The sequence below is a fragment of the Aquila chrysaetos genome, chromosome 24, assembly GCF_900496995.4.
Source record: "Aquila chrysaetos chrysaetos chromosome 24, bAquChr1.4, whole genome shotgun sequence".
Taxonomy (NCBI): domain Eukaryota; kingdom Metazoa; phylum Chordata; class Aves; order Accipitriformes; family Accipitridae; genus Aquila; species Aquila chrysaetos.
The window spans coordinates 4,376,766-4,401,380 of NC_044027.1; the positions used below are offsets into that span (position 1 = coordinate 4,376,766).

The 24,615-nt window shown below is 58.5% G+C and overlaps 1 protein-coding gene across 2 annotated transcripts in view; it reads left to right on the forward strand.

The window, feature by feature from the left end:
- Positions 1–484: 484 nt before the first annotated feature.
- Positions 485–24,615, forward strand: part of ITPR3 (inositol 1,4,5-trisphosphate receptor type 3) — a 43,199-nt gene continuing 19,068 nt past the window's right edge. For both annotated transcript variants that reach the window (XR_005931235.1, XM_029999378.2), the window contains exons 1-20: positions 485–946; positions 9,088–9,158; positions 13,131–13,252; positions 16,443–16,529; positions 16,716–16,874; positions 17,007–17,105; positions 17,239–17,322; positions 18,295–18,441; positions 18,814–18,909; positions 20,143–20,193; positions 20,778–20,920; positions 21,102–21,201; positions 21,495–21,655; positions 22,361–22,502; positions 22,746–22,907; positions 23,055–23,227; positions 23,356–23,475; positions 23,638–23,820; positions 23,905–24,156; positions 24,442–24,586. Coding sequence is in view for 1 of the 2 variants with exons in the window: in XM_029999378.2 (XP_029855238.1) it covers positions 858–946; positions 9,088–9,158; positions 13,131–13,252; positions 16,443–16,529; positions 16,716–16,874; positions 17,007–17,105; positions 17,239–17,322; positions 18,295–18,441; positions 18,814–18,909; positions 20,143–20,193; positions 20,778–20,920; positions 21,102–21,201; positions 21,495–21,655; positions 22,361–22,502; positions 22,746–22,907; positions 23,055–23,227; positions 23,356–23,475; positions 23,638–23,820; positions 23,905–24,156; positions 24,442–24,586 (2,586 nt within the window). In the remaining variant the exon portion in view is untranslated. The remainder of the gene's footprint in view (positions 947–9,087; positions 9,159–13,130; positions 13,253–16,442; positions 16,530–16,715; positions 16,875–17,006; positions 17,106–17,238; positions 17,323–18,294; positions 18,442–18,813; positions 18,910–20,142; positions 20,194–20,777; positions 20,921–21,101; positions 21,202–21,494; positions 21,656–22,360; positions 22,503–22,745; positions 22,908–23,054; positions 23,228–23,355; positions 23,476–23,637; positions 23,821–23,904; positions 24,157–24,441; positions 24,587–24,615) is intronic.

A 24,615-nucleotide genomic window follows, 5' to 3' on the forward strand; every position in this document is an offset into this window, starting at 1 on the left:
CATCCCCACTGCACGGGCTCCTCGCTTTCGGTGATGGATCCCGAGTGGGGCCGTGCTCGCCGTGCCCACCCTTCTGTGTCGGGGCGGGGGGGGGGGACGACACACACGACACAAACACCCCGCGACCCCCCCCATCGCTCCCGAGAAAGCCCCGGGTGCCTTTTCCCAAGCGGTGAAGCCCCGGCCGAGGAGAACAAGTTGTAAAGACCCCGACGGGGCCGGCTTGGGACGGGGGGACGGGGGGGGGGTCCGTCCTGGGGCGCAGGGACCGAGCACCCCGGGGGGGGGGGGGGGGCGAGATCCCCCCCGTGGGACCCGGGGGCAGTGGGGTGCCCCCCCCCCCAAGGCGGGAGGCGGGTAGAGGAGGGTGGGGCCTCTTTTTGGGCATTCCCCCCCCCCTCGGGGCGGCTCCGGTTCTCCTCCCAGGCCAAAAAATATTTGCATGCTTTTTCGAGCAGGACTTCCTGCTCGCCCTCCATTGGCTGCAGGTAGAAAGCTGGGCAGAGACGGAGACACGGACAGCCGGACAGATCTCATGCAAACCTCTAACTGAGCTTCATCCCCCCCCATTCCTCCTCCTCCTCCTCCTCCTCCTCCTCCTCCTCCTCCTCCTCCTCCTCCCCACGCCCGCGGCCGCCCGGCTCCCCTGGCTCCCTTCCTGCCCAGCACATGTAAAAGTTGTGCGTGGGGCTCTCGCTGCCGTCCCGCTCCACGTTTGCTGCTCGTAGGGAGCCAGGGAAAGCCGGGTTGGGATAAACCCCCACCCCGGAGCAGGGTTTCCCTCGCCCCATGCTGGATTTTGGGGAGGGGAAGGTGACTTGGAGAAGAAGCGACGCTGCACCGGTTCGAGGGCAACCATGAATGAGATGTCAAGTTTCCTGCACATCGGGGACATCGTCTCCCTGTACGCCGAGGGCTCCGTCAATGGCTTCATCAGCACTTTGGGGTGAGTGAGATGTTCCCGTGTCTGCCCGCCAGCCAACCCGGTCCTGGGGACAGCCGGCCACCACGGTGGGATGGGATGGGACAGGACGGGAAGGTGGTGCTGAGCCTCAGCCCGGTGCGAAAAGGGGCCAGAAAGCTCTGGGTGCTGCTGCAAGGATGGGTGCAGGTGCTGGGGAGGGGAGGCTGCGTGCCTCCGGGCTCTCCTCCGGGTCCAGTCGCTGCCGGGGGCGGGAGGTGGCCCGGGAGGGACCCTGAAGCCCACCCTCTCCAGCAGCCGTGGCCAGAAACTGTTTTTCCCCCTATTAGCATCATAGAATCGTTTAGGTTGGAAAAGACCTTTAAGATCATCGAGGCCAACCGTCAAGAGGCTGGGGGAGATGAAATGGGCTTAAGCGGCGTGAGGGGTCGGTGGCGTTAGGAAAGGGTTGTGCGTGTGGCTGAGTGGGATGGTTTGGGCAGCCGGGATCCTTCCTGGGGCACGGCGTGATTAAGTGCTTCCAGCCCTGTCCGGTGTGGCTGGAAGCTGCCATCCCCTGGGACAGGCAGCGATGGCTCTTGCTGTCCCCAGTCAGGGTCCCACACACCTGGTGGTCAGCGGGAATCGCTGCAGGGTCACCAACACGCGGGTGCCCATGGCCACCGAGTGCTGCTCAGGACTGGGGGGACCAGGGCACTGCCAGGTCCCGGCTGAGCCAACTCCTTGCAGCCTCCTGGACATGTCAGCATGGGTGAGGGGATCTCGCAGCCTGACCTGGGGAGATGAGCGGAGAGCTCGGGGACCTGTCCCTTGTCCCTCCTGTTTCCGTGCAAGCCAACGGTGCTGCAAAAGCAGCATCTGGGCAAAGCCAGACCAAGACCCTTAGTGATGCCCTTCTCCATCCGCTGGCTGCTTGCTCCCGCTGGGAGTGTTGGCCGGGCAGCACGGAGATGCTGTGTCCCCGTGGTGGTGAGGGCTCTAGCAGGGCTGCTGGATGCCCCTGGGCATGGGTAGGTTTTTTCCTTACCCCGAAGCAGGGACCCAAACCTTGCCCACAGCCCCAAGGGGGTGGACGTGGGTCTGTGCCAGCACGCCTGCCCCATGCTGCGTGTAGGAGAGGCTGAGCTCAGCCAGGAATGCTGACTTGGATGGGATTCCTGGGGCAGGAGCTGCCCGGCTCTATAATCTGTGATGAATGCACTTGCTCCCACATGCCTATGTATAACCGGAGATGTACATACCTTCGCCTACACGTGTTTGCGCACCCAGCGCTGGGCACGCGCAGCTTCTGGGTTAATGCCCACCGAAGCCTTCCTCCCAAGTGGCAGCGGGATGCTGCCCCGAAATGGGCTGCTGGGTGCAACTGGGTGCAGAGCAGGGCACAAAATCCCTCTGTGTGCAACTATACGGTGTTGGGCAGAAGGTCCCGCACGTGCAGGATGCAGGCTGTCTGTGCCCAGCCCTTCCTGGGTGGGTGAGAGGACATCCCCATGGTCCTTTTTGGAGAGGTCTCCTTGTAGCTGGCCTGCTCTCCCAGTGCCAGAACCATCCCAAGGCAGGGACTGCAGCCTTGGCAGCTCAGCGCTGAGCACCACTCCAGCCCGTCTGTGAAATCGGGTCTGGTGGAGGCTCCGCTGGGACCCAGCCCTGGTTATTAGCCCACGCAGCACGTCCCAGTGGCTCACCAGGAGCTGAATGAAGAGGTATTTAGACTCTTTGGAGCTCTAATGCCTTTGCATCTCTGGCCCCCAGCTCCCCCTTTTTGTCGGGTGCTTCTCTAGACTTACTTATAAGCATCTGAAAAGCAGGGCTTGCTTCGAGAGCCTCTTCTCCCAGGCCCCAACACAGCTTTTGCTGGGCAGCCCCACTTTCCCGGGGTTTTGCTTTCTCCGGGTTTTTTCCCGCCCTCTGAAATTGTTTTCCCTTGTGCCCCATGACCTGGAAGACCCAACCACACCTTAAATCACTCCTGCGATAAGGGACTGGGTGACTCACTGAGAGTGCTTCTCCCTAGCCCTCCTGCCACGGCTTGGGACCTTATTTAGCTCATTTGCAAGGCAAATAGCTCTACCGGCCCCACGCCGGGTGCTGTGTGCCCAGCTGAGCACCCTGCCAGAAGCGCTCCCTCCATTGTTCTTTGCAGAGGGACTGGTTTTGGCTGTGGGATCGTTGGTCTGCAGTGGGATCCTCTGTTTATACGGGATGATACGGAGTGTCTCCAGGTGCTGGTCACAAGTGTCACATTAAGGGATGTACCCCAATGTGCTGGTGCCGTGACGTCCCTGTGCCAGCGTCCCGGCAGGGCAGTGAGCTCTTCCCGGGAGCGCTGCTGGGCTCCCCGGAGTATCCTGGCTGATACGGGTGTGAATGTCAACTAGATACCAAGCCGGTGGTGCTTACAGGCGGTGCTGCTGGGAACACGAGCCTCTGTCCGTCTGTGCTCGGGATGCACCGCTGGTGGGAGGCAGAGCGGAGTTTGGAGTCGCTTGCACCAAGCTCCTCCGCAGCCGTGTTTGCAAAACGCCCGGAGAGGCTGAGGAAGGGGAAAGGGGTCTGACGAGAGCACGGGGAAGGAGTAGGGTGTGTGCTGGGGATGCTTCCTCCTGCTTGGATCTGCTGCAGCTCATGCTTCGCCTTAAACCCATTAACCCCAGTGCTTTGTCACTGGTGGTGTCTGGCCCAGAAGCAGTGGGTCTGGGAGCCCTGCTGCTCCGGTGACAGCGTGAAGCCCTGCCCTGGTCTGCGGGGAAATGGGCCAGGAAGGGTCTCGTCCTTCAGAGGGACTGGGTGCCATCGTTTGCAGGAGCTTGCCAGGCTCTTAGCAGCTCTCCCATGAAAGCAGCAGCTTTCCTTTGAGCCCCCGGGTACCTGGGGGTACCTGGGGGCTGGACCAGTCACTTGCACAGCACCAGACTTCCCTCATGAGACAGGTGTCCCACGGTCAGGGATGCCTTGAAGAGCAACAAGGAAGCAGCATCAGGTCCCTTATTAACACTAAGTCTCAATTTATTTTACTTGTTTTATTTTACTTAATTTTATTTTACTTAATTTTATTTTACTTAATTTTATTGTACTTAATTTTATTGTACTTTATTTTATTTTACTTTATTTTTTGAAGTGCTTTCCTCCTTTTGTACAGGGAACTTGCTGAGGATGGAGGGGGTTGGTGGCGGAGGTGGGGGGAGCCCTGCAGCCCCCCCCCCAGCTGAGCCTCCTCTGCTCCCAGCCCCTTGAATCCCACTGTCGAAGGCCCCCGGGGCACAAACCCTTCCTCCTGCACACCCTCTCTGCAGTGGGCGTTTGCTTTTAAGGAGGAAAAACATCCCGCTGAAGGGTGGGGAGTACTCCTGTGCGCTCAAGTGCTGGGTTAGGTGGGGGAACACTGAGCCAAAATACCCAAACTAGCTAAAATGCTGAAGACAGCCCAAAAGGAGAAGGTTACTTACAAAGTCCCACGGGAGGGCAGGGTGAGAGCTGGCTGCTGTAAAGCAGCAGCACCCCAAGGTGCTGGGGGAACTGGGGTGAGGGCAGCCACGCTGCGGGTCGCATCCCTTGGCCGTGCTGCTCAGCGCCCTGGGAGCGACGCGGTCCCTTGGGGGAGATGGGGGGACGGGATGGGTGAGTTGGAGATGCCAGAAGTGGTTTTGGGGACGTGGGAAGGTGCCCAGGAGGACTTTGTGAGATGCAGGGACCCAAGGGTGGTTTGGTCTTGCCTCTTGGCTCGATTCGAGGCTACTCCCGGCTTGGAGTTGGGGAAAGGCTCTGCGAGGCTGCCCAACTTCACCGCCGTGGCTTCGCTGGTGCAAATTAGATGTGTCTGAGGAAATGGCAGCTTGAAACAATTTGGGGCAAAAGCAGCCGCCTGGGTCAGGGATGTGGCGTTGGCGCTGAGCAGCAGCTTTGCCTGGGCATGGCACCCCACCACGGGGAGCTTGTATGTGCAGCTGCTTTGCTGCTTAGGGACTATCGCTGGTAACTCCTGGGAGATCTGTGCTTGGGGAGAGGGAACTTTTGGGACTGGGTCTGGGATGGGGGGAACAGCCGCTGACGTGGAGTGCCCTGTGGGGATCATCCAGGCAAAGCAAACCAGTGGCCAAGCAGGGAAAGGAGCTCAGAGACCTTGATTTGGTTCCTGCTCCAGCGTGATGGATGGGATGATGCTGTGAGCCCTGGGAGACGCCGCTGTCATGAGTGTCCCCATCTTATCTTGTGTCCCTGATAAGCCAGCACTAAATGGCCAGAGAGCCAGAGAGGAGTAGAAATGCAGTGCAGGTGCCTGTGCTTGCCAGGGGGATGTGCTGCCCCATCACTGCCATCCCGGGGGTCTCCCAGGACCCACCGGGGTCTCGGGGACCGGCACTGTGGGCTTGCAGAGGGGAAGGGCCGGTGGCAAACCTGCCTGAATGGCAGTTGGCTCTTTAAGGTGAAATAACACCTTTGATAGCTGTAATTTTGATTGCAGGTGGATTTTCAGGGTGGAGCAGTTCAGGGAAACACAGCTGGTTAAAGGGTAACTCCAGCTCTGCCGGGTCAGGACGAACTCGTCTCTGTGGGGAGAAGCATGCGAGGCCAAGAGCAGCTTCCTTCTCCCGGCACCGGGAAAGCAGGAAAAAAGCTGCATTTTTGTGGCTGCCCTGCATTCACTCACTTCATTTTTATTCCTCCCCATGGGCTCAGTGCCCATCCTGCACCCCAAGCTGGAGGGGCTGACCTGGCCCCATGCCCAACGGTGAGCTGTCCTCCTCCTCCTCTTCCTCACCTCCAGGGCTTGGTGGGCTTTGTAATGGGGTGCTCCTGCCTGGGTTGGCGCTCCCCTTCTCCCAGAGCATTCCTTCCCCGTGCACCCCTGGACCATGGCGTGCCGGAGCTCCCCTCGGCATGGGGTGCGCCGTGGCCGGGGAAGACTCCCTCCTCTTCCTCAGCCCAGCTTCAGCGTTGCAGGAGCCGTGCCTCCACGTCAGCCCCAGCTGGCCGCTGTCCCCAGGGAGGCTCAGGGTGTCCGACCGCCACGGATTGCAGTGCCGGACGAGCTGCTTTTCCCCTGACCTCCAGCGAAGGCTCTGCCTCGCACGAGGCCAAGCGTGCTGGCCCCTGGCCAGGGAATCACTTTGTGCTCCATATTTTAAAGCATGCAGAAAGCCCCACTGGAACCACGGCGATGACTTGCACGGCTTAAAGCTAAACAGATGCTCGCCCGTGCTTTGCTGGGCTGCGGGCAGCAGGCTCATCGATGCACAGGGTCCAGCCCCTCGTGCTCCTTGGGGTTAGTTTGAAAAGGCAAAGCGTGAAGTTTTCATTGGTACATCCAGCCTGCTGCTTCGCTCAGGATCTTCCTCCAGGTGCTCGGACACCAACAGCCCGTTTTCTCATTAACACCTGAGAAGTGAAAGCCGTGCTCCGCGTGCCCGGCGTCCTCCCCGCAGCTCGGCCCGGCAGCGAGTGCCCGCGCGTCCCTGCTGCTCTAATAGCAGAGGGAGCTTCGCTTTGTCCCATCCCGCTGCGGTAATGCCGGTTATTAGTGGAAGCGTGTCTTGGCCGCAGCAGTCACCCAGGTGACTCATGTCCACCCTGTCAGAATCCTTTTATTTTCAGCAATTTTCAACTGAAGAATGTTAGTCCAGAGTATCAGTTTAATAAAAATAACACTTTGCATTCCTGCAGAGCGTGTAATCCTAGGATTAAAGATGCTGAAGCGGCCTTGAGATCATTAACTAATTAAGACTTCCAGCCTAGCAGGTCACTATCTCTAATCCTGCCTGGTGAAGCGGTAACGCGGGGCATGGGGAAGCGGCAGGTGAATGCTGCAGGCAGAGCTGGTGTGGGTGGGAGGCTCCTGTGCTGTTTACTTTGTCACTGAAAATGGGCCACACAGGTCACGTGTTTCCTCGGGGACCCCTAGCCATGACGATGGAGGATTTTTATTTTTTAAAGTGCACAGATGAATTAGGACCTCTGCTTTTGTAGGCACTGGTGAGAGCTGGGCATGTGCTGAGGGTCAGTGCTTTACTCCATGAGCCTGACCCATGGGTTGGTCAGGGCTCGGCCCTCGGTGGTCTTCACTCCCAGGAGCATCAAAAGTGTTTTCCTCCCTGTCCCCCATCAAAATAATAGTAATAGAAACCAAAACCGCCTACAAGTGGCACCAGGGCTAGGCTGAGGCTTTGCATATCTCCTGTGGCGTGGGACATGTGGTACAGCCCCTGTCCGCAGCTGCCTCTGCTCCGCTCTGGTTTTTCCCTTCTTTACCTCTTTCCCTGCCCTCCGGAGGCTCCGTGCCCCGCGGGAGTTTGGGAACCTGCCTGACTGCTTCCCTGCTGTCATGGCCCATGGAAAAGGCATTGTGTTTGGGCAGCCCCTGGTCAGGAGCCCAAAACCCCCTGCGCTGCTGACCACGAGTGTTTGCAAAGCCAAGGCGACCCTGTCTGGCGAACAGCTCACCATGTCTTTACTGAAACCTCATGGGGTTTAGTTTTCTTTTTACAATCTGCCGGGTCTTTGCTAATTGTTTTTAAGCTAATGTTGCCACCAAAAGCGTTAGAGAAATTGCTTTTCTCTCTTTATTTGAAATCTAAGGTTAATCTCCCCCAACCCTGGAGCTTTAAAGAGAGCAGGGTGCTGGTGGTGGGGGCAGCGGCAGTGCTGGGTGTTCAGAGCACCCTGCACCTCTGCTGCAAGGATGCGGCAGCGCTGGGGTCCCCGGGATCCCAATCCATCAATGTGGAGGCCAAATTCCTCTCTGCCGAGCTATTGAAAGGAATTTTCCCCTCCTCCGCAGAGCGGCTGGGCTGGGGAAGGAGGCTGGATCTGCGAACTGGATATCTGTCTCTTTTTGCCAACCCTTTGCAGCACAGCGTGTTCATCTCCAGCAATGTTTTGGCTGTTTGGTTTGCTGGGGGGGTTGAGAGTCCTTTGGGGAGCGGAGGGGAGCAGCACGGGCTCCGCCGTGCCCTTTGCTGCCGTGCCACATGCACGCACCTCGTTTCTCCAGGCTGCGTCTTCCCTCCTGTCCCAGGGACGGAGCTGCCCCCATGATGGATGCTCCCTCCCGGGATTCCTGCATCCACTCGCGCACTCACCGGCTGCCTGAATTCAGCCTTCGCAGGTGGGGACACGCTTCTCACTTCCTCACCCGGGGCAGGAGCGTAGTTTCTCTCGCTGCGTTGCTTCCCAGGGGCTGGGAGAAAGCGGGCGAGCGGGTACAGCCTGTCTTGCTGGAGCACCGAGTTCCCTTGAAAGCCTCGTGGGACCGTGCAGACGAGCTCTGGGTGGCCCCGCTGCCGCAAGCCCCTCGGGCGATGCTTGTCCCTCTGCGCTTTGGGTGCCGAGCAGAACCCTGTGCCGGGTTATGCTTTGGTGATCTTGGTAACTTTGAAAAGCAACGTCCCATCCATCCCGAAATCGGCCTTCGCCGCCAAAGGCCAAGCCTGCAGGATTTTGCTCAATGCTGGGAAAACAAAGAGGTGGGCAGGGAGGAGACACACAGCCCTTTGCATCTGATGGGCAGAGCCAGCATCTCTGATCAGATAATAATTAATAACTGGTTTTGGGGGGCCCCTGCCATCTCCATCTGTAACACTTACACCCTCCATGTCCCGGTTTGGGGGAGCTCCCAGCCGGAGAAGGAAAACCATTGAATGAAAGTTGAACTCATCACATTTTTGCCAGATTAACAGTGAAATAACATTGCAGCCAGTGCACAGTGCCGGGGTGTGGATCCGGCTCAGCTGGGAGCTGGACAAGGCAGGATTCGCTCCGGCAGGACGCGGGCATCGGAGCCTCCCGCATGGGTCACCGAGCAAAGGCCGCGGGAGCGTGGCTGACGTGAAGCATCGTGTTTCTTCAGTGCCGATTTGTATCTGCCGCTGTTTGCCCCGAGGGATTGGGATGAAAAATGCACGTGAAAGAAATGGCAGGTGGTGGCGAACAAGGGGCGACGTGTTCGGAGCAAGTGCCCGAGAGTGGCTGCTTGCTCCAGGAGCTGAGCGTTGTCATGCTAAATATTTATAGAGTGCAAATGGGTGGGAAACAGGAGACGCAGCTTTTGATGTTGCTTTGGGCCAGGTGACGGTGGTGCAGTGCTGTGGTTTGTGGCGAAGCCGCTCCGCTCGCTGGGGCCCCGCTGTCATCTCGTTGACACCCTGTTCCTGCTTTTTGTCCCCTTGCAGGCTGGTGGATGATCGGTGCGTGGTGGAGCCGGCCGCCGGTGACCTGGACAACCCGCCCAAGAAATTTCGAGGTGAGACTGGGGCCGGGCTGGGGCAGCTCCATCGCTGCCGTGAGCAGCCTCGGGGACGATGCTGGCCCTGAGCATCCATGCCAGGGATGGGGACCGAGGTCCCAGCTATCCCAGCTAGCCTGGGGCTGGGAGGTACTGCTTGTCTTTTGCAGAGGAGGTCAGAGCGTTCTTGGACAGCCTCCATAGGCTTGTTTCTGTGGCTTGGCCAAACCACCTACCCTCCTCTGTTTGCCTCTGGGGGCATTTATGCATTTATTGGAACCACCTCCATGGTGGGATGGTCCTTGGGACCCCTTAGTCCAGCCCTAAGGAGCAGGGGTGGCTGGGAACTGTCGTCTGCAAAGGTGGGCCTGATCATCCCAAAATGCATCCCTAGGGATGCTGGCAGCTGGGTGTCTACCCACCAGGAGCCAGGGACAGGAGGGGACAGACAGAGGGGCAGTTGCAACAGGCAAACTATTTCAAGGCAAGCCTGTTAGCACGCAGCACTAATTACATCTGCTGTGCTTGGCTGCACCTCAGAGAGAGCTGAGGGATTAAGCCACCCATTTATGAGGCAGGCAGGGCTCAGGGAGAGACAGTAAATCCCGATCTATCCTGGGCCGTCACATTTTGTGCCGCGTTGTCTCCTCCGGTGCTAGGGGCCGCGCTCCTTATTTCCCATTTGGGCAAGGGGCAGCCCCAGGCAGGAATGGGCAGGAGCAGGCAGCCACGGCCAGGTCCAGGCGGAAAAGGGATGAGTCAGTGGAAGCCGGGGCAGCTCCTGGCCTGTGGAAACAGTCTGGAGAAGCCAGGACGGGCTGCTGGGAAAAGCAGATCGTGCCTCTCGCTTCCCCGATTTGCGAGCCCTGGGGCCGGTGAGGTGGCCTCAACCTTCGGGCTCTCTCCAAGGAGCAAACGGCTGCGCCAAGCCCGTGGGCTCACATCCCTGCCCTATGCTGCACCTACCTGGGAAATGCTATTTTTGTGCCTGGCTGCCCCGTGTGCTCCACACGCTGCCAAATGCAGGGGAAGAGCCGTGTCCCAAAGAGCATCCCGGTTGGATTTGAGTGCCCGGTGCATGGAGCATATAGCTGGGGAGCGTACATAGAGCTGTGCTGTACAGTGAGAAATTTCCCCAAACCAGTGATAGCATTGTTGGATTTGGGGATTGGTCTAGGGCAGCCGTTCCTTTCATCCCAGCTACTGTAATTTCAGGCCCCTTTTAAAAAAAATCTGTTAAAATATTGGCTCTCCACTCTGCTTTGTGCCTCCACCTTTTTCTCAGGGTGGCTTTAACATCCCACAGCGGGGTGCCCTGCAGGCACCCTTCCCCACCACCCCACGTAACGACCTTCTTCTCTGTGGGAGCTGTTGCCACTAATTTGTACGTGGGGCTGATCAACGAGCCATCCGACAGCTCCCCAGAGTCCCGCAGCCCTGCACAGCCCGGGGAGCCGTCCCGTTCCCGGACATCGGTGGGCTTTCACCTGGGGCTGGATGGGAAGAACTGGAAGCAACTGCGGGGCGGCCGGTGCAAACCTCATCCCAGCAGCCACACCGACTCCCTGCCTGGACATGGGCGGGTGTTGAATCTCTTTTGCAGGCAAAGGTCTGGTCTAGACTCAGCCCTGCTCCATGCAAACCCTATCAGGATATCCAGCTGCTTGTTTTAATGGCCGGAAAAGTAGCGGTTTGCCTTCTCGATAGCTATCACCGCGAGGGAGGTAAAAACAACGGGCTGCTGCTGTTTCCCTGCAGCAGCAGCAAGAGGCTTAAGAGGATTTTCATGTGCTGTTGCCGTCCCCATATCCTGTGGCCGGACCCTGCCCTATCCTGCGTTGCGGTGAGCCGCACGCAGGTCGCGCCGGGGCCCGGCTCAGCTTCCCGGTGGGAAAACAGGACCCTTCACCCGCAGTCAGGTCCAAATGGTTTTCTGGAAATGCCAAAAGGCGAGGGACGCCTGGCTCGGTCGCCTGCATCGCACCGGGGCTCGGCCCTCCGAGAGACGCCTGGCACCTCTCAGTTATTTGGGGTTTTTTTGCGATTTCTTTCCCCCCCAAGGTTCTTCCCAGCCCTGCGTTCAGGCACGTCAGGAAAAAAGCAAATAAAGCACTTCAATCCTGTGCTGCGCAAGCGCTGCGATGGCTGCGAGGCAGCGAGACCCCCGGCCGTGCCGCTGCCCGAAATGCCCCGCTCCCCCCGCTGCGGGTTTGCAGGAGGTTTTGCCTCCGTGGCCGTGCTGGGTCGTGGCAGGTCGGCCGAGCATCGCTTTGCTGAATTGCTCTCGCCGGGCAGTGCTGACGTGGGAGCTTTCCTCGGCTTCCCTCTTTGCTGCCCGCCATCCGTCTTGCAAAAAATTGTCGGTGCTTAGGCCTGGGTGCCAAAATCTCCAGCTTCCAACACAGACTTTGCTGGAGCCTTTCTGTGTGCAAACGACTTCGTGCCTCAGTTTCCCTCCTTGCAAAACAAGGCGTAGTATTGAGACGGGGATACGAGGCAGCCCCTCCAGGCAGGGCGTGCTTGAAGCCAGGGGTTTGATTCGCACCTATCTCTTAATAGCTATGTTGGTTTTTTTTTAACTCCCCCCCAGTTTCTAGTTGCTACCAGGTCCTTTTGCAACCTAATTAGCAATTTAATGAAAACGATTTAAGGTGCTGCAGGTGGCCCAAGTTGTTTCTGTAGCCCTGCTCAGAGGCAGTGGGAGAAGGCAGCCAGGCATTGCAGCAGCTACGCTCAGTCCCCGATTAAAAGCCCGGCGTCACGGCCTGCTTGGCACGGGATATGCCATTAGCAAATAGACCTGTAAAATGAAATGTGAAACTTGGCCTCTTCCCAGCAGCCCGAGCCGGTGAGAACTGTGCTCTGCGCTTGTTTGTTCGTCACTCCCAGGTAAATAAATACGTGCTTGCCAGCGACTCGGGACCAGGGCCAGAGATGGAAGTGATTTTTTTCTTTTTGTGTCTGAAGTTTCTGGGCTGCTATTTCAGGTGTAATTAGGGCGATCCAGGCTGCAGAGCCCTTCCTGCCCTCGCCCCGCGCAGCTTCCAGCCCCAAACGAGGGTTTGGGAGATGTAAGTGCCTCCTTGTCTCCAGACATCTGCTCTTGTGCTTCAATTCCCAAAGCCTGGAACTGGGTGTCCGCACTTTCCGCCCTGCATCCCAGCCACAGCAGCCTGGGGAAAAACAGGGAAATCAGGGCGATCTGCAGAGTACAGATACAGTGCAAGTGTTTGGAGGAGCTGGGATGCAAACCTCTGCCCTTCAGGTCCCCAAAGTGTTTCTTTTAGGACTTGAAATGCAGCTGTTGACATACAGATTTTAGGAGCGGTTGCTTGTAGTTTCCAGTACTGGTAACTGAGGCTCCCCTTGAGCTGTCACGGGAGAACAGCAGTGTGTTTGGAAAACCGGTGTATCCCGATGGCCCGGTCACCGCAGGGCAGCAAATCGTGGTCCTGCTGGCTCCTCGTGTCCGATGGGTAGGGTAACAAGGGAGACGTGGAGACGTCTGCTCATGTCCCGGTCTCATGGTGCCCGTGTCCTGCCGGCTTCCCTCCCTCCCTCTCTCCCTCCTGGCGAGATCCTCTCTTCCTTTGGTACAGCTGGGCTTCATCAGTACTTTTTCTCCCCCGTGAAGTTTTCCTTCCCAAATTGCATGGTCATTTCCGATGGGAACACTTCTAATCGTGAGTCCAAGAAGTGGAGTCACTCCTGGACTCATTATTTACCCTGATTTGAAACTAATCCACCAGCTAATACAAGGTGACATGACCGTCCACCACTCGCAGCCATGTCTCCCTTGGACCCCCAGCAGCAGACGGGGTTGTTGTGGGTTAGGAGGACCGTCTCCCAGCGATGCTGCTGGGACAGGAGCAGTGTCCCAGAGGAGCACTCGCTCCTGCCCCTCGGTGACGTTGGCCCAACTGGGGACACACTGGTGGCTGGCGACCACGTGGCTGCTGCAGCCTCACGCTTGCCTTCCTCTCCTCCCAGATTGCCTCTTCAAAGTATGTCCCATGAACCGCTACTCTGCCCAGAAGCAGTACTGGAAAGCCAAGCAAACCAAGCAGGACAAGGAGAAGATCGCGGATGTGGTGCTGCTGCAGAAACTCCAGGTGAGCAGAGTGGACGGTCCCTGTGGGTTGGTGGGATGATGACATCCAAACCTCTCGCTGTGCCAAACCTGGTATGTTTTGCTTCCCAGAAAACAGCCTGCATGGAGGCCAGGACCTGCCCTGGGTTTTGCTGTCCGCAGGGTGTCCCTCTGCTCAGCTCTGTTGTCTCCTGTCCCACCACCCTCCCTTCACTGTGGACCATTAGCCACAGCCACATTTTCTAGACGAATGGCTCCTGTGGCTGTCAGCTCTTAATTAATCATGGCATAGGGTGTCTAATAAGGTGATTGAGATAGGAGCTCTGTAAGGTGCTTTGCGCTGGCATCTGCAGGACTGAGGGTTGTGGTCCCAGATAGACTGGCCCCCAGGGATGCATGCTGCACCCTGGGTTGCCCTTCTTACGCAATGCTCTTATCCGGCCTCCGATGTGAGAGGCAATTCAACTTTGGATCCTGCCACAGGCTCCCGACAGCTCTTTTGCTTTCGTGCCATGCCTGCTCACGTGCTCTTAGTGCAGGGGCGAGCCCTGGGCGGCACGGCATGGCCACGCTTAGTCCACGCTATGACAGCGTGGGGTGAATATAGAGGTGACCAAGGAGCCACAGGTGATTTTATTGCTCCCAGTGCAAGGGAGATGTCTGAGGGAAGACCTGGAGAGAAGGATCCAGGGGACTGAGCAGGTGGAGAGAGGAAGGGAGGGCAGCAATGCTGCTTTTGGGATGAGAGGCAATGTCCACCTGCCTTTCCACCCTTGCCGCTGTGCCCAGCCTTTGCTGTCTCGGTCCTTGCGATGCTCCTTGTGCAGAGGAGCCCGTGGCAGAGCGGGCAGAGGTGCTCTGTGAGCGCAGCCCCGCACCCCCCAGGGGTGCCTGGCACGGAGGAGGGAGCTGCTGCGGCCAGGACTTGCTCCAAAGGGCTGTGGAAGAGTAAGGCTCCTGTTTACTTCCACGAGGTTTGGAAAAGGCCCATGTTAAACATTGCATAATCGCCTCAGACAGCTGGCGAGGTCCCGAGGATGATTCATAAAACTAAAGCTCAGGAGAGATTCATTAAATCATCTCGTCAGGCTTCAAGTCCAGCCCCACCAGTCCCCCAGTTTTGCCTTTGGGGAGCGAGGTCTGATGCAGTGTCCGGACAGGGCGTCCCAGCTTGGTTTGGAGATGCCGGGACAGGGTCAGTGCCTCCTGCCATGTCCAGCTGTACATGGTCACTGGCGTATGGAAACACTATTTTCCTGCTCCAGTTAGACTGTAACTTGTAATGTCGACAGCTGTACTGGCCACGACTGGACGGAGAGGCTCATTTCTGAGCCTGATTGATTGCACCTTGGTTAAGATTTGTCTTAAAGAGATTCTGACATTTCCTTGCTCCTTTCCGCTGCTCCCGGTGTTGGCCTTTTGGCAAATGCTCCTTCGCATCCGGAGCCGAGCACTCGGGAGCCCGGGCAGGGAGGAAGCTCTCTGCAAAGCGCTGCCCGTGCTGCCGCAAAGCCCCTGGACATCCTGGCAGGACACCGGACTCCAGGCTGCGATTTATCAGCATCAGCCACAGGCTGAAAACATCTTCCAACCCACGGAGATAATTTCCTGAAGCAGAAGCAGCCTGGGTCTCAAGCAGAGAAACTCTGCCCGGCTGTCCGCAATGCCCACGGTCGCCTTTCTGAGCTTGTGCTCTTGCGCTGTTGTTTTTAAGTGGGTTTAAGGCTCGGTGTTTTCTCTGCTGACTAGTTGTAGGTACAGCCAGATGCGGTGCAGACATGTTGTGGAGGCTTTCCTCCCGCTCTGCTGACGGCTCCCCATCCTCCCTGCACCGTCCCGGGCTGCCCACCCCAGCGTGCGTCCCTGACACCCCATCCTGCCATGGCTTGGGGACAGACCCCGTCCCATCCAGGGGACAGGTTGGGAACATCAGCCCCCGTGGGCTTGCGTGCTTGGGACAGCCAGTTCCCACTCCCGGCCCCACTGGCTTTCAGCAAGGAAGGAGCTCAGATCTGGATGTGGATTTAGGGCAAGCCATGCTGCTGGATCTCTCACTGGAGCCGAGTTGCTCCATGGGGTTGTTAAACTCGCAGCTCCACATCAGTTCGGGATTTCTTGGCAGCAGGTTTGTTTTCCTGATGGCAGCATGCACCACCACGGGGCTCACGTCCCTGGGTGGCACCCAGAGTTGCGTGGGGACGGAGGGTTAACTAAAGTGGTGGCAACATTCAAAAGAGCAAAGGGTTTGTACTGCCACACCGTGTGCCAGATGCATTCAAAGCCCCAGCATCACCTGCTCCGGCACTCGCGGACCGGCTGCCCCATCTTCCCAGTGCGGAGTCACGATTCCAGCTGTGTTTCCCAGTTCCTCTGCCCTCAAGCGAAAGGGGACGAAAGCAGGATGGGAAAAGGTAGATGCTGTCCCAGCTCCATCCCTCGCCACCGTTTCCCATCCCAGCTGCGGGGGAATACTGGGCTGGTGCTGCCCAGGCTGTGCCTGGGCTGGTGCCGGGGCTGTCAGCGCACCCTCGCCATTCCCAGACAGATCTGCTGCGGGAGCAAGTCCCTGCCTTGCTCCACATACGTCGACATCACTCCTCCGACTGTCAGAGCAACCGCATGGAAAATGTCTGTGGTTTTGGAGAAAGGGGCTGCAAGCAGTGCTGAGTAATCCACTCTTAGGGCATCTTGGCCAGTGGGGACCCATCCTGCTGCATCTGCTGCAGCAGGTCTGGACCTGCAGCCATCTCCAGGCATGGCACCGTGCCTTTTGCTCTTTGGTCTTGGTGCTGCCGGGAGCCCCCGGTCCCCACGGCTCTGCTGCAGTGGGGCTGAGATGGGTGCATTGCCCCAGTCCCTGGCCTGTGCACAGAGTCCCCTTTTGGCACTGCCCTGTAAGACCTGCTGGGGTTTTGGGGGAATTTCAGTGCCATTTTGTCCCTGTCCCAATTTTTAAATCCTCTGTTTAAAGCTTGCATGGACTTCATATGGCTGCTCAGGGCCACACCGTGGTCCTAGGCTGAGCTCTCGGATGCCGAGGACCATATTGTAGCTCTGGCCCGTGTTGTCCGGGGGACAGAGGGATGCTGATGCTGCGTCCCAGCCCGTCTTATCCTCCCCATAGCTGAGGGTGCAGGTGGCCCCTCTGGGGCTTGCTCCTGAGGAGTGAGGAGGGTGCTCCTGCACTCAGCTCTTCTCCTTTTGGCATTCAGCATGCAGCCCAGATGGAGCAGAAGCAGAACGAGACGGAGAACAAGAAAGTGCATGGCGACGTGGTGAAATACGGCAGCGTCATACAGGTACGGGCTCGCTCTCCCCTCCTCTGCGCTCAGCCGATGAGTTTTGGGGGAGGATGCACAGATCTGGCACACGCAAGTCAGGCAGCTGCTGGGAAAGGGCTCACAGGATCTCTCCTGGGTATGACCAGCCCTGGGGACCTCGGGGGGCTGTACTGTCACAGCTCACCCCGGCGTTTGCCTTTCCAGCTCCTCCACATGAAGAGCAACAAGTACCTGACGGTGAACAAGCGGCTGCCGGCCCTGCTTGAGAAAAACGCCATGCGGGTGACGCTGGATGCCACCGGCAACGAGGGATCCTGGCTTTTCATCCAGCCCTTCTGGAAGCTGAGGAGCAATGGAGATAACGTGAGCACGGGGCCGAAATGTCCCTCAGTGAAGATGTGCAGAAGGCGCCGTGCGTGCCGCCTGCCAGGGCTCACTTCCCTGCGGGCTGCCCGGTCTCATGCTCGCTCTCCGCTTTCTCATTTTGCTTCTCAGGTAGTTGTGGGAGACAAAGTCATCCTGAACCCCGTCAATGCCGGGCAGCCGCTGCACGCCAGCAACTACGAGCTTGCTGACAACGCCGGCTGCAAGGAGGTACGGGGGGGCTGGGCTGGGGCCAGGCTGCCTGTATGGGGTCTGGCTTTTGGGGCTTGCGGTTTTTTTTTTTCCTTTTTCTTCCTTTTTTTCCTTGTCCCAGGGATCACGACCTCACTCTCTTGCTCTTCAGGTGAACTCGGTCAATTGTAACACCAGCTGGAAAATCAACCTTTTTATGCAGTTCTGTGACCACATGGAGGAAGTGCTGAAAGGGGTAAGGAAGGAGGTTCAGCCGCCGCCGGCCGCCCGGGACGTGGTGGGCTCCGGGCACCCGGCCCCGGTCCCCTGCGGGGGCAGGACGTGTGAACAGCCGTTTGGCTGCGTGACAAGGGTAGAGGAAAGAGATCCTGCCTTGAGGACCTTAATTTCTAGGAGAATTCATCACTTGGAGAACTTAACAGCAAGCTAGAGTTGGATATTTTAGTATCTCCTGGCAGCAGGTACCCAGGGGGGCATGAAATTACCCTCCGCCTTATTGTATTAAATTGGCTCTCAAGGACAATATGAGGCACACGTAGTGCCAGCAGCAGCTTCTAGCTGCGAGGACAATTTTCAGCTGTTTAGCTGTGCAGCAGGGCTGGCTGTTGCCTGGGAAAGGAACTTTCCCTGCAGAGCTATTGTTTGGGGCTGAGGTCCTCCAGGAAGCAGCTGGATGGATATTGATTGTTATGATCTTACAGACCCTCATCCCCAGGGGCCGCACTTATCCCTGGCTTCCCGCATCCACTGTGTCCTCCTTCCCGGGGCGTTAATGCCTTAAACACATTGGTGAGCAGAGCCTCTGCCCGCTCCAGGGGTGTAAAATGGTAGGTTTGCACCTATTTTACAGCCTGGGGAGGGGAAGCAGAGAGAAGTGACTTGCATGAGTAAACGGAGCGATGGCATTGCAGAGTGCAGGGTGCCCCGTGCCCATGCAAGGTGCCTTTCCCTGGGCTTAGAGGAGCATTTATGCTGCTAGAGGCAGGTTTTAGCCCAGCTCAGGTAGGTAGGACTGGAAAAGCTGATGGTGTCCTGCGATGCCCAGGCTCCCGTGGTCCTGCCGTGCGGTGGCCGGGAGCTGTGCTCTGCTCTGGACCACGTACACGGCGGATCCCATCACCATGCAGGGTGGGGGGTTGCAGGAGGGGCTACGTCAGTCTGTAGGAGAGCCCCATCCCTGGGTCTCACCGCTGTGTCCCTGTGCCAGGGGGACGTGGTGAGGCTCTTCCACGCTGAGCAGGAAAAGTTTCTCACCTGCGACGAGTACAAAGGCAAGCTGCACGTCTTCCTCCGCACCACCCTGAGACAGTCGGCTACCTCGGCCACCAGCTCCAACGCCCTGTGGGAGGTGGAGGTGAGCGGGGAGGGGACGCAGCGCGTGTCCGTGGGCTTTCGGGGTACCTCCGTGGGTTGCTGCACTTTCATTGGGGGGGGTGTTGCTAGAAGCAGTGGTTATTTCTATACATTTCCACTTCTGGTAGCCCGACTGCCCTGGTGAAAGCCAGTGCAAGGCTCGAGCTCCATGAGAGCACTGGGAACCGGAGCTGCTGGTGGTTGGGCACCAGTGTCTGTCTGAGCTCTGCGCACCGAGTATATTTACTCATGGCCGCCTTTGAGATAGGATGGAGCTCTTATCACCAGCGTGTTTGCCTGGGGTCAGAGGAGGCTGGGAGACAGGAACGGTGTCCCGGTTCCCCACAGCTGAGCTCTCCTCTGCTTCTCCCAGGTGGTCCACCACGACCCGTGCCGAGGGGGAGCCGGACACTGGAACGGCTTGTACCGATTCAAGCACCTCGCCACGGGCAACTACCTGGCAGCGGAGGTAAGGGGGCAAGCAAAGGGTCACAGAGACCTGCCCTGCCCTCGAGAGGCTGGTACCATCCCTTATCCTTTGCAAAGGCAGTGCCCACCCACCCTTAGACAGAGCAGCGATGCCCAGGATTGCCTCTGGCCCCACTCCAGTTTGCTTTCGGAGCCGTCCTGCCCTGGACCTTCGTGGCTCCTTCTTGCTTGCAGGAGGCTGGGAGCATCATCATCATTTGCCCATTGGCAGGGCTAGGCTTTCCCCCTGAAATCCCCCACTCCGCAGTGCAAGGGTTCGCTTGCCAAAATTGCTGTTCCTAGCTCCCTCCTCTTCTGGCCCAGGGAGGGCAGGATGGGGTGGCCAGGGCTTTCCTCTTTTTGCCTGCTCTCGGCCAAGGGACTGCACCGGCACAACCTCCTGGTAAGACGGAAGCGGGAGAGAATTCATCCTGCTGCGTTTAACTCTTCCTGATCAGGTTTTGCCCATCCTCATCCTCTGGTCCACAGCAGCATCCAGGGCTGTCCTTGCCTGGGAAGGGTGTGGGCAAAATCTGGGCCTGGAAACATCATTTGCCAAATTTTTTTGCTCCTGTTTAAGGCCAGCTCAAGGCCTCCTGATAGAGGCACAAAGAGGTTTCCGCACTTAGATAATGTGGTTTGTACGACACAAATGAGCTGCCAGGACCAAGGGAAAGACTGTTACACCCTGCTGCCAGGGGAGCAGGGATGTACCGCGGGGGATCTTGATGCACCGTGTACCAAAGGTGCTCCTTAAGCTGGAGAATACAACCCAAGGCAGCCCCCAGGGCCCTTTCCACCACTGGCAGGATGGAAAATAGCAAATACTGGGGCTCTGAAATGGCTGCTTTAAACCAAAAGACACTCAGGTGACATCTTCTGCAGAGGAAAGAAGAACACAGAATGATTCCCATCCCAGGCTGGTGCTGCCCGGCTTGTGTTGCTTACTGAGACCTCAGCCTGGGGCTTCGAGGGATCTACAGCAAGAGCTCGTCTTGCTGCAACGCAGAGCCCAGGGTCTGCTCACCAGGGCTCACCCCGTCCCGCTCCTGGGGGACGGAGCGCTGTGCACTGGGGATGGGTCACGTCCTCCAGCCCCATCTGGGCAGGTTTCCTCTCTCTGCGATGTGATCGAGGAAGGCAGGAGTAGAGATAACACCCCGTCCTCAGGGTTTTGGAGGGACCGAGTGGGAGGACTGATAGCTGTCTTTCATCTCCCTCTTTAACTTTTCAGGAAAACCCAAGTTATAAAGGAGACGTGGCTGAGCCCAAAGCAGCGCCCACGGTGAGCTGTGTGCAGCATCGCTAGCAGAAATGCTGCTGCCGCTGCCTGAAATCACGCCGTCTCTTAGACTCTGCCTGAAAGCAGGGAAATGCCCCGAAACAGAGCCTGCCGCAGGGACAGCGCCCGTGCCGTGCCGCCGGGTCCCGCTTGGTGCCGAGGCTGCGGCCGGAGGCTGTGCCGCTGCCCAGCAGAGCATCCCTGCGCTGTAGAGTAGCATCCCTGTGTCCCGCTTGCGAGAGGACCCTGCCGAAATCTCTTGGAGGGGTCCCAGTGCATGTTGGATCCCCAGGCCACGGGGAAGTGCTGGTAGAAGAGAGATTTGGACTTTCAGGGGGTTTTTCTGTTTGCTGTTGGTGAGATTCGGAGAAGGGGTGGCCTCGTAGCTCAGGTGCATCATGCCGCGCTTGTGCTCTTGCAGCCCCTCGTGCGTCTCCGCGCTGCGAGGCTCAGCCCGGCATCCGAGCGAAAGCTTCTGCTCTGAGCGTAGCCGCTGCGTGTCTCCTCCGATGCCATGTGCGCAGGGAGGCTGGGCTCGGCGGGGCGGCCGCCCCGCGCCGGGCTTAAAGCCGCTTTCCCTGGTGCAGGGGGGCAGCGGCCGTGCCAGCCGCAGGAACACGGGGGAGAAGATCAAATACCGGCTGGTGGCTGTGCCCCACGGCAATGACATCGCCTCCCTCTTTGAGCTGGACCCTACCACGCTGCAGAAGACGGACTCCTTTGTCCCGCGGTATGTAAGCACGTGCCGCCACAGAGGGATTGAAATAAAGAAGGGAGGCTTAACTGCGTGGTGTGAAACTTTGGCAAGTCTGTTCTTGGGGCGGGGGGAGCTTTGGTGGGCGTCGGGGGAAATGGTGGGTGCTGGTGTGTCCACGTGGGGATCGCTCACCAGGACACTGTGCCATTTGCAGGAACTCCTACGTGAGGCTGCGCCACCTCTGCACCAACACCTGGATCCAGAGCACCAACGTGCCCATTGACATCGATGAGGAGAGGCCCATTCGCCTCATGGTACGGCCCCGCTCCCTCTTCCCGTGCGTGGATTTATCCCCTGCACCCCAATAGCTCTTAGCATGCTCCTTCCCACCCAGCAGCCGGGCTTTACCCAGGGACTGAAATACCCTGATGATCCAAAGGAGTGGCTGGACATCAGCCTAGAGCCCATCCCAGTAACCTAGAGCCCACCCCAGTCCTTCCGATGGGGATGAACTGGGTCACTGACTTCACCCGGGTTGGTGGCAGATGGTGGGGACATGCTTGGCATTGCCCTGTCTGTGTGATGCTGCTTCCCCCTTGCTTCCCAGCTGGGCACGTGTCCCACCAAAGAAGACAAAGAAGCTTTCGCCATCGTCTCCGTGCCCGTGTCTGAGATCCGGGACCTGGACTTTGCTAACGACGCCAGCTCGATGCTGGCCAACGTGGTGGAGAAGATGAACGAAGGTTTTCTCAGCCAGAATGACCGGAGGTAAAAAGTCATTTCCCCTGGGAGATGGGGCCCTGCTGGGCTCCTCCAAGGACTCTCCAGCATCGCTGCAGGATGGGGCCCCTGCCTGGGTCTTGGTGCCAGCGCTGTCTTGCTTTCCTGCCCACAACCCAAATCCACGCCTGCTTCTCCCAGGAGTCTGGCGAGGAAACCAGATAACGCCGCAGCCCCGCTCCGGCCCCTCCTTTGCCGCTAGAAAAATATCCGAGGGGCTGAGAGATGGCCCCATGATAGGGGCAGCCGGGTTAGTCACGGTATTATTTTTAGGTGGGTGGGTTCTTGGTGCTTCCTGAGCAAACACAGATTCCCCGTGGGACTGAGCGAGCCGCTTCCGCCCTGCCAGCCCGCCCTGTGCGGGTCCCGCAAAGGTGACTAAGGGGGCAGAGGCGTTAAATGCAAAATACCCAGCATGAATCATAAGCAAGAGCCCCTGGCGTTTACCCCGGCACATATAGTTTCCTTAGGAGCCATAGGGGCTGTAAAACCTCTTGCTTCAGGGCGGCTATTAACCTCGAGCAGGGAGGGCAGGATCGGCCAGCAGCTTCCCTGGCAGTCTTTTGAGCCCTGAACGTGGGCTCTTTGGTCTTCCAAAATGTGCCGGCATCATTGCAAGGACCCGAGCCTGAGTGGGCTGCGTGGGGTGGGTGAGCAGCCCCCCCAGCCCACTTGCACCATGCCCCTTTGCAGGTTCGTGATCCAGCTGCTGGAGGACTTGGTGTTTTTTGTCAGCGACGTCCCCAACAATGGCCAGAACGTGCTGGACATCGTGGTGACCAAGCCCAACCGGGAACGGCAGAAGCTGATGCGGGAGCAGAACATCTTGAAGCAGGTGAGTGGCCTTGGGGCCCTGCATCTGAGCAAGGCTGAGGTTCTGCAGAGATGTCCTGTTCTGCCCAGGACCACGTTGGAGTCCAGGGATCTGGAAAACCCCATGGAGGAGGTTTAGCTGGTCTCCAGCTCATGCCCCAGTGGTGCACCAAGCCCTCCGGGCAAGCACGACTGCTGTCCAGCCATGCACGGGGGTGGTGGTGTGGAGGGGGACACAGCACTTATCATCTCTGCTTTTGGGCAGATCTTTGGGATCCTGAAAGCCCCCTTCAAGGACAAAGGCGGGGAAGGGCCCCTGGTGCGGCTGGAAGAGCTGTCAGACCAGAAAAATGCTCCGTACCAGTACATGTTTCGGCTGTGCTACCGCGTGCTCCGGCACTCCCAGGAGGACTATCGCAAGAACCAGGTGCGTGGAGAGGGGTGACAGGGGGAGCCCCCATCCTGCCACGTGTTGCAAAGCCCTGGGGGGTGCCGAGGACTCGGCGGGGCAGGGGGGCATTGCCAGACTCCAACACCCAGCCCTGCGCGCTCACCGCCTCTCTGCCTGCTCCAGGAGCACATTGCCAAGCAGTTTGGCATGATGCAGTCCCAGATCGGCTACGACATCCTCGCTGAGGACACCATCACGGCCCTGCTGCACAACAACCGCAAGCTGCTGGAGAAGCACATCACGAAGACGGAGGTGGAGACCTTCGTCAGCCTGGTGCGCAAGAACCGCGAGCCACGGTGCGTGTCCAGAAAGGCCCCGTCCTAAAGGGCTTTGTGCTGCGTGATGGGTGGGATGTGCCTCGACTAGAGGTGGAGAGAGCTCCCGTGGACCCCCCCTTTCACAGCAAGTTGTCTCTGCTCTGTAGGTTTTTGGACTACCTCTCGGACCTGTGCGTGTCCAACCACATTGCCATCCCTGTCACCCAGGAGCTGATCTGCAAATGCGTGCTGGACCCAAAGAACAGCGACATCCTCATCAAAACGGAGTGAGTAGCCAAGGGGAGAGGTTGTCCACGTTCAGGGTTTGGTGCCTGGCCTTGCCTTCCACCAGCTCCCGCGGTACCCTGGTAAAACCCTCGTCACCCCTTGAGGTGCAGCCACTCTCTGCCCACGGGAGCATCTCCAGTTTTACCGCTTTTCTGTCCTAGGCTGAGGCCAGTGAAGGAGATGTCCCAGACCCACGAGTACCTGAGCATCGAGTACTCGGAGGAGGAGGTCTGGCTCACCTGGACGGACAAGAACAACGACCACCATGAGAAAAGCATCCGGCAGCTGGCGCAGGAGGCCCGGGCTGGCAATGCCCACGATGAGAACGTCCTCAGCTACTACAGGTGATGATCCCACGGCATCTTCTCTCCAGGTGAGGGTGTAAGGGTTGCACGGCCTCACTCCCTCTCCCCCTTATCCCTGGGCAGGTACCAGCTGAAGCTCTTTGCCCGCATGTGCCTGGATCGCCAGTACTTGGCCATCAAGGAGATCTCCCAGCAGCTGGGTGTGGACTTGATCTTCCTCTGCATGGCAGATGAGATGCTGCCCTTCGATCTCCGGGCATCCTTCTGCCACCTCATGTTGCACGTGCATGTGGACAGGGACCCCCAGGAGCTGGTGATGCCCGTGAAGTTTGCACGGCTCTGGACCGAGATCCCCACGGCCATCACGATCAAAGAGTGAGACACGTTGGGGCTCGCAGCGGCTTTGAGGGACAGGGCAGGGGGTGGGATGGCAGATGCCATCTAGTGTAGGGACTGGCTTGGCTTTAGCAGGGACCGGGAGGGGGCTATTTGTGGAGTGACTTCGGTAGGTCTCAGCCTTCAGAAGGAAGGGGGCTCCATCAGTCGTGAGCATCGCTTCTGGCCGTGATGGCTCAGCAGGTGCCTGGACAGTGCTCCTTCCAGGCTTGGTGTGAGGATACTCGCTCCCATCCAGCGCACCCCCACCATCTCCCCTCGCAGCTACGACTCCAACCTCAACGTCTCACGCGATGACAAGAAGAACAAGTTTGCCAGCACCATGGAGTTTGTGGAGGACTACCTCAACAACGTGGTGAGCGAGGCGGTGCCCTTCGCCAATGAGGAGAAGAACAAGCTCACCTTTGAGGTGCGAGTCCTGCCGGTGTCACTGGCACA